At 39.7% G+C, this 8,984-nt stretch overlaps 2 protein-coding genes across 2 annotated transcripts in view; one reads left to right on the plus strand and one right to left on the minus strand.

Moving 5' to 3' along the window:
- Positions 1–379: 379 nt before the first annotated feature.
- Positions 380–2,603, minus strand: fmc1 (formation of mitochondrial complex V assembly factor 1 homolog). The gene is made up of 2 exons (XM_067615728.1): positions 2,406–2,603; positions 380–1,043 (listed from the first exon to the last, which is right to left on the minus strand). The coding sequence occupies exons 1-2, from the start codon at positions 2,532–2,534 to the stop codon at positions 840–842; spliced, it is 333 nt and encodes a 110-aa protein (XP_067471829.1). The 5' UTR covers positions 2,535–2,603; the 3' UTR covers positions 380–839.
- Positions 2,604–2,690: 87 nt separating this feature from the next.
- The window catches only part of LOC137200966 (glutamate receptor ionotropic, NMDA 2B-like), a 121,525-nt gene continuing 115,231 nt past the window's right edge, over positions 2,691–8,984 (plus strand). Inside the window, exons 1-2 of the mRNA XM_067615729.1 lie at positions 2,691–4,180; positions 5,335–5,504. The gene's annotated coding sequence lies outside the window, so the exon portion shown is untranslated. The remainder of the gene's footprint in view (positions 4,181–5,334; positions 5,505–8,984) is intronic.

Consider the following 8,984-nt stretch of genomic DNA (forward strand, 5'->3'; position numbering starts at 1 on the left):
AAAGGCTGTAGTATTGTTCTGTATTAAGATTGTACAGGTGTTCATGTTTGTTGTAAAAGCATGAAAGGAGAAGACAAACTGCCAGAAAAACAGGGTACGCCTCAGTGGACAACTAGTCTAATGGGACAATCTGTAAAGAATAAACATTAACAGCTGTGACTATGAAGGCACTGATTCACAAAGCCCATGTGACGTCATATACGCTAAATATTCTCAATGGTTCCTGTTCATGAACATATGGTTAGTAAGTGTGAGGCATATTTACTTTTACCTGCCCTCTTAAGCGCATGTAAATGCCATAATAGATTTAACTACCTGTTAAATTGATGCAGGAGTAGAATGTTTGATAATGTGTTAAAAAAAAAAACATGACAGAAAGTTGAACAATTATTTGTACTTTAATAGGACAAATCAATGAAAATGAAAATGTACTTACAGTCCTTTTGAAAGGTTGTTATTGCTTTTGAACATTTAGGAAAAATGCCAAAACAAACAAAAGCAGGTGTGGATGAGTTGTAGGGTACAGTATATTTACAGCTCAACAACTCTTTTTTTTCCCTTCAAAGATTATTTTTTCACAGTTGCTTCAAACACATTGATAAGATGATCCCATTTTCTCCCATTTAACATTGGTAGAACAAAGCAACAGAAATAAGATGAGTTCTTAACGCAGTCCATGATGGCACAATCTCCAGCCTGCCAGACTCCAGACAAATTCAATTCCCTTCGGAGTTTACTTTACATGAAGCGAATTGTATGAGGCCTGATGTATCAGCCACAGACAAGTCGTTTCTGAAGAGTTTGAAGATTTTCTTCTAATGTTGCCCCCTACCATGTCCTCACTTCTCCCAGCCTTTGCCTCCAGGCTGAGTGGGCAACCTGAGCCCCACGAGGCCAGCCACTTCTTCTGGGCTGCGCTCTCCCTTGCCATGGTAAAGGTTGTGCAGTGCCAGGTGGTTCCTGGTAGAAGACAGCAAACACAGATATGTGTGTGAGGCATGGAGCGCCTCCTGCTGGGCACGGCAGTACCTTTCTCCTGTTAACTGTGAAAGAGGAAAAGAAAGAAAACATTAGTGAAGATAGAATATCAGTTTCTTTAAACAATATTGGAATTATCAAAATGATGATTTTGCTTTGTTACATACAACAAATGTCATAGAATGATAAAGAAATCAAGATAACATTGATTAAGAAAAAGGCCTCAAGGTCTAGCTGGTGGGCAACATGGAGTAAACAATGACTCCGGTAAAACAAATGTGCATGTATCATAGGCTTTTCTGCCTGAATGTTTTTATCAACTGTAACAGCTACATGGACAATAGGCATTTGGTCCAGTCCCTATAGATTCTCACATATACTGTACATTATAATGCCTTTAGGTCTTTTCTGAGCTTGGACAAATACACACTGACAAGCAAGAGTTCCTCCAAGCTGTTTTGGTTCAGTGACTGCACATGCGTTCAATCACCCTGGCGAGCCATGTTCTCCCAAGCATAAATAATACAAGCTTTAAGCCTATATGCTTAAAAATCTTAACGCTTCATTTCTACTGTGTTTTGGTTAAACCAGGAGAGAAAAACAAGATTGCAAGCACTAGATGGACATGGTATAGACAGATTATTTAATGGTCATTATACATATTAATTAAAATACATACAGTACCAGTCAAAAGTTTGGACACATCTTCCCATTCATTTAAATGAGAAAGTGTGTCCAAACTTTTGACTGGTACTGTATGTATTAGAATATAAGGATGTCCTTGATTAAAATTCTAACTAGACTAAATGATGTTTCTATGATGATTAATGTAGTCATGCAATAGGATTTATAAATCTTGTGCTAATTACAGATAAATCAATTTCAAACATAGCTACAAGTCTCTATTTTCCCTCGCGGATGTGGACAAATATCTTGTCAATTTCCAATCTATTGAAGCTTACTCCACTATGTAGTTATATGAAATTTAACAAGCCATAAGTTAGTGTTCAATTTAGCTAACCATTAAAGCAGTGGCCAATAAACAATGACGATTTCAACACAATTAATGAAAGACTTAAATACAGATAGCAGGTTGCACCGATACAATTAGTTAATTATTAGACGGTTGTACCACTTGTATCTCAATACTGAGCTATGCTAAGTTAGTTAGCTGCTGGCTAATGTTAGCATGTCCTTCTGCTTCACCTTGCGTTGAACTGTGGTTCGTAAATATTACAAATTTGGCATTAACAACAGTCCAGGGTCCTAATGGGTATTCGCTCTATTCCCACGTTTCGTGAGCGGTGAAAGCGCAGAAATAACTTTCACCTAACTAGTAAAATGGTATCATTAAACAGTTGTAAGGTTAGCTAATACCTTGCTAACTTAGCTACCGTCAGCTGACACACAATAAGTGAGAAACTCGCCTGATTTTTACGAAACTGATCCATAACATAGTTGTAGGCCAATGACTGTTTATAACTTGGTCCCTGGATGGCACGTAATTCTTTGAGTATTCCTCGACAGACTCGTAGAGGTGATGACAGCGCTGCCATCTCTGCACCGTGTTGTGATTGTGCTGCACACGATGATGAAGCCAGACATGCTCAATCCAACACCGCACAGTCGAGCAAATTATATCGACCACAAGGTGGCGATATGTCACTCTAGTAAGTGCACGACACGTGTAGATGCAGCCTCATCTTGCCTTCAAATTATTATTTATGTAAAAGTACATATCAGAGAAATGTACTTTAAGCAGTGGTGGAAGAAGTATTACGATCCTTTACTTAAGTACCACTACAGCAATGTAAAAATACTCCATTACAAGTTAAAGTCCTGCATGAAAAGTCATACTGAAGTAAAAATACATAAGTATTATCAGCTAAATTTACTTTAAGAACTAAAGTACAAGTGTTCATTTAGCAGAAAATTGGTTTGTGATTGGTATATTAAATACATTTAATCTTTACAAGCAGCATGTTAACGTTATAGCTGCTCGAGGTGGAGCGAGTTTGAACTATTTTACAAGGGTCACCAGATAAATCTCAGGGATGATAGAGGTGATAGATTGCGTAAGAAAGAAGAAAACACAAAGTTCTGCAAAGTTTTTATAATTTGTTGAAAACTTTTCTTTTCTTTACGTTTCTGAGAAATATTGGAGAATTTTTATCTCTTTCGGCAGCAAACAGTTATTTATTTGAAACCATGTGAGAAGTTTAGAGGAAAAACCACTATTTGGTTGAGCTGTTAACTCATGGATATCTGAAATGTGACCCCGACTACACAATGCTTTTTGTAAGACGTCAAAAGCCGAAAAGGTTGGAAACCACTGGTTTCTTCTTTAACGGTGTGTTGTATTTTAAAAGCTTGTGATATTATCCATTGTGTCAAATATTCATCTGAAAAGTAACCAAAGCTGTCAAATAAATGTAGTTGAGTAGAAAGTACATTTCCCTCTGAAATGTAGTGGAGTGGAAGTACAAAGTAGCATCAAATGGAAATACTCAAGTAAAGTACAAGTACCTCAAAATTGTACTTAAGTACAGTACAATGTACTCAGTTACTTTCCATCACTGATTTTAATTATCAAAAGTAATCATACAGAGTGACCCTGTCTGTGTCATATTAGTATATATTATTGATTTGTTAAAAATAGTGTAGCTTCGGGTTTGAAAAGTGAAGCCAATGCAGAAGTGACTTAAACCTGCATTCTCTCTAATGGTCAGCAGGGGGCGACTCCACTGGCTCCGAAAATAAGTCCGTTTGTATGGAATGAATGTCTATGAGAAAATAACCTTACTTCTCACTTGATTTATTACCTCACTGAACACCTTCCTAGTGAGTCTCAAACTGGTCTCAAAACTAGTTTCGAGTCTTCTTCAGTACAGCATGATGTTCATTTTGTAAATTATGGTCCCATTTAATTTAATTTGACGATAAAGCAGAGTATGCTTTAGGGCGTGGCTACATTGATTGACAAGTCGCTACAACGGCTACAACGTCGGTTAGGTAACGTAAACATGGCGGAACCCCAGATTCACAGAGTTTAAGCTACATCCATGAGGCGTAGCCGTAGCATGTTTTCAGTTCATGAGAGCGAACGTAAACTGTAACATTTCGGTGGCCTGAAAAAGTTTTGTTCAGCGTTTGGTCGTACCGAAAGACCCACCAAGGAATCGGATGTTCAGTTTTTTCCCCGGTAAATTCATTTTGATTAAATGGTTTTCCTTTATGCCTGTTTTTCGCTAGCGAAAATTAGCATTAGCATCAGTATTATCCATAGGTATTATCACGGTTAACCATAGACTACTAATGCACCGTGCTAACCAGGGTAGCAGCACTTTCTAATTCGATTTAGCCTGATTTCTACTGGTTTGTTGGCAGAGCACCAGAATGCTATCTTGGTCGAAAGCCCTCAAGCTAGCAGCTAGCCATAGGGCGGGCTCCACCTTCTCGTCCAAATATAGTCACTTCTCATCACTTCTGGCTCCAAAAATCCAAGATGGCGACGGTCACAATGTCAAACTCGAGGCTTCAAAACAAAACCGTTTGATATACTGTAATACTGTTGCACACCCATAGTCCACCCACACAGTTGTTTTAACTTATGTTGCCTAATTAGTCCTCTTCTCAGGACTGTGCAAACATGTACAAACTTTGCTTCATTAATATTTCCTTCATCCTTCTGTTGATTGTGTTGTACCTGTAGGAGTGGGGTAACCTCTGTTGTGTGTGTGTGTGTGTTTGTATATATGTATGTATGTATGTATGTATATATATATATATATATATATATATATATATATATATATTTCATAGAGTTGGTTAAATCAGGTTATAGACCCTTTTCACTGCACATTTTCGCTTGTCAAAGCAGGAAAAGCACTGGTGAAATTAATTACATTAATGATGGCTGCATAACATTCAGGTGAGCCAGTTCCAGCTCCAGTATCGTGCATATTCATTTACTGACATGGCTTACTGGGATAATTACTGGAATGGAGCCATCGTTAGTGTTATTATTTACAGCTTTGATTTTCTCGTTTTGACAAGTAAAAATGTCTGATGTGAAAAGGGTCTATACTCAGCATTTTTCCACTCAATTTACACCTGACTAGAGATCTAATCAGCCAGGGTAATTGAAAACACCTGTGTCTGAGCCTTTCGATTAGCAAAGTAACTGTTAAATAAACGTAGTGGAGTAGAAGTATGATGTTGCATAAAATAGAAATACTTAAGAACATGTATGTACCGAAATATCCCTGATAAATTCAAAGTAAAGAACTATATTAACTGTGACATTTATTGTATTAATTGTCCAGTAATTGATTTTTCTTCATTGATTGGATCAAGATCACAGACATCTGAAACCCAGCGAAAGGTCAAGCAGAGATTGTTGAATGGCTCAAGGAACCATTCAGTTGCTGCCTGTATGGTCTGTGAGGAAAGCAGCAATAACAGTTTGTCCTCTGCAACGTTTGGAGCCTTATTCGTATGGATTCCACCTTCAGCTTCATTATAAGGTAATATCTCAATGTACTTGTGTATTTTTCAAAAAAAAAAGTTTGGCTCTTTACAGCCCTACACACCTGTGGTTGTAAATAAAATTGGAGTTGAGTTTGATTGTGAGTTAAATAATTACTGTCTGATCGACAGGTCAGCAGAGGAGACAGATGAGGCTGTGGAGATTTGTAATCATATTTCCTCCCAGGATGTGTCAGCATCTCTCTGTCTCCCTCTGTCTCTTCCTTCCTTTACTGTTAATAACAGTTTAAACATGGATACAGTAGAACAAAACTACATGAATATACAAAAGTCTTTGCTGTGGAAATAAATGAATAATTGACTAACAACTTATTCCTAGAAGAGAATAAAACAAAACAGCATGGTTTACCTCACACTCTTTTTAGCTTTTATGCCAGCTTTGATTGGGACACTTGGAAGCGGTCATCTGTCGCCATAGCAACACTGAGTTTGGCTTTGGGCGAAATGCAGAGGAAAGGATCAGTCTGTTTTCACAACAGCACAGGCGTGATCTGAAAGTCTGTTAATGCTTTGTCTGATTCTTTTGCCAGATGGAGAGTTTGTAGCGTAACAGTGCTTCATCATACAGATAACAAACACTGCTTTCAGTGAAAGGCGAAGCTCAGAAATTGAACTCTGAATTGTTCTATAAGTGGATTTAAGTAATACTGTGCAGTTGGAATGACACGTTGAAACAGCGAGTTTGTCCTCAGAGATCACAGATCATCAGACTGGACGGTCCGACACTGTATTCCCAGTGTTTCCAGTCATTTGAGCTTGTGTATTGATGATTGACTCTAGGGGGAGCCACTCTCTTATCAGTTTCACACACCGGCTTGGTTCCTAGACATTTGTTGGCACCCCTCTCCTCCCCCTCCTCCTCATCTCTCTCTCTCTCTCTCTCTCTCTCTCTTTCACACACACACACACACACTCTCTTTCAATGAATACTAATGCAGCGAGTGGGCCCACCTCCCATCCTCCCCATATTTTCGCAGGGATGGGCGGGAGAGGGGAGACAGAGCAGTTCCAGCTCAGTATCCTTCCTCATGAGGCAGGCAGCGCTTGACTAGCAGCAGCCCCAATGCCTTTTTTTTTTTTCTCCCACTGAGCAATACTGGTGATACTGTGTGTTGCTGCTGCAACAATGTCTAACCTGTGTGAGTGGCACGAGATATCAGACCAGAGTTGAGAGAGAGAGGAAAGGACATCTGTGCCTGCTTTTTGTCATCTGGATGGGAAGTCTTTTTTGGGAGGAGAGAAAGAAGAAAGCAGAAGGCAGCCGGGGAAGGGGAACAACTGGCAAAAGCCAATCCCCCCTTCCACATATAGACTGGAGACAACGGAGGCCACTGGAGTATTTGCTTTTATCTTTCGTTTTTTGTTCTTTTTTTTCCTCATTGCGCTGCTGGGAGGTGCTTTACCTTTTCATTTGCTTGCTCTCTCGGTCCTCTGTCTTCTCATCTATTTCGCCATTTACCTGGTCAACAATTTCTTCTATTTATGAGCCAGACAAGGAGGGAGAGAGAGGCAGAGAGACAGAGAAAAAGAGAAATAGAAAGAGGAGGGGGATTTTTTTTGCCCCTTTTATCCTCTTTTTTTTCCCCCCCTCTTCATTCATTCTTTCCTCCCTCTCCATTGCTATCACTTCCAGCCCTTTCTATCCCTGTGCAGCCCACGCTCCCTCCTCCCTTCATCGCCTCCCTCCTCCTCCTCCTCCTCCTCCTCCTCCTCCTCCTCCTCACCCCCACCACTCCACTCACTGTCCACCCGTAACTTTGGCTACTTTTTGAATCCACCAGTGTTTTAATTACCTTACTTTAAAGCAACTCTTATAGAGACATTTTAATTGGCTTGCTTGTATTTTCTATTTATGCCTTTTTCACTTTTGTACCTTTTCCTATTTTCCCCCTTCTCTTTTTTCCTCCTTTCATCCTATGCATCTTTTTTGGGCGATTCTTAATTCTAACCATAGGTAGGTCTATTTAGTGTTTAGTGTCTGTCTCAAAGTCTTGTTTCCTTTTCTGTGTATGCAAGGTGTTTTGTGTGGGGTGCACATTTATTAAGCACACCTTGACACACACACACACACACACAACACAACACACACACAACACACACAACACACACACTCTCGCTGGCCTACAATCTAGCTTAACCGTGGCTCCCCTCCCATCCAGCTCTCAGCTGATTCTTGCCTCATGCCATGTCATCCTCACGTCACTCTCCTCTCGCATACTATAATCTGTGTTTTCTGACTTGATTTTTTTTTTTTTTCTTTTTCCTTTTTGTTCTCCTCAACCACGACCACAGTGACTCATCAAGCAAGCACCTTCTCCAGTCGTCATCACGGACCCACATTTTGACAGCCTTGTCATTTCTATGTTGTTGCACAAAAAAAAGTCTGTTCTTGTTCTTCCATTAAAATGTGAAATGCCCCTCTATCACACACCGTCCTCCTCACATATCCTTTTGTTTGCCGCCACGCATATTGAGAGACGTCCAAACTCCACATCCGTTCTGTAGAGGAAACGTACATGATTAGCAAACTGAGGTACGTTTTAAGTTTCCTGTTTGTCAGGTGAAGGTCAAACTAAAGCGAGCGAGGCCTAATTCATGAGCGACGGCGCGCTGTCGTCTCAAAGCGTATTTCTAAGCTAGCACTTGTCCGTTCTGTCGGGGTGTCATCTGTGTTTCTACACTCCTCTGCCTCCTTCTTTTCCTCTGCCCTCTTTTCCCTCTCTCTCCCCTCTCTCTCCTCTCTGTCTTGCATCTCTCTGAACTGACTCTCGTTTACGCAGACAGACACACACAAGCACTCAAAGAGAATGGACTAGAAAAAAAAAAAAACTGGCTTCATCATCCAGAGGATTTTTTTCCCCTTTTTTTTTTCCCTTCACCATAATTTTCACTTTTTTCAGTCACTTTGCTTCAAGCTTTAATCTCTTTATTCACCTCTTTCCACATCCTTTTTCCCCCCCATCACTTCCACACCCTCACCCCCTCTGAATTGATCCACTTATTGATTTATTTGTTGTTCCATTTTGCTTTTTCATATGCCGTCTAAAAAATTTCCTACTTACCACTCACACGTCATCGACTGGCTTGCATCAGAGAGGAGTTGCTATTTATTTTGCATTTTTGGTGACGTAATTTTGCAGTTCATCAACTCAACCATTGTCATTTATTGAAATACAATGGCAGATTATTCATTAATAATCTTTTGTATTCTATTAAATAGAAGATACGGGGCTTGAAAGAATTAAGCTGACTGCAAAGTAACTGAATAATTTCTCGTGTGTGTGTGTGTGTGTGTGTGTGTGATGTGTGAGCTACAGTACAGAGAGGCACAGCAATAGACAGATGCATAGCAAAGTGAAGCAAACCACACAACTCATTTCCTTGTCCACCTCTTTTTTTTTTCTTTTTCTTTTTTATATATTTGCACTTTTTTTTCCTGAAGGAGATTTAATGCCTCT

Source organism: Thunnus thynnus, chromosome 17 (genome assembly GCF_963924715.1).
Source record: "Thunnus thynnus chromosome 17, fThuThy2.1, whole genome shotgun sequence".
In the NCBI taxonomy this organism is placed as follows: Eukaryota; Metazoa; Chordata; class Actinopteri; order Scombriformes; family Scombridae; genus Thunnus; species Thunnus thynnus.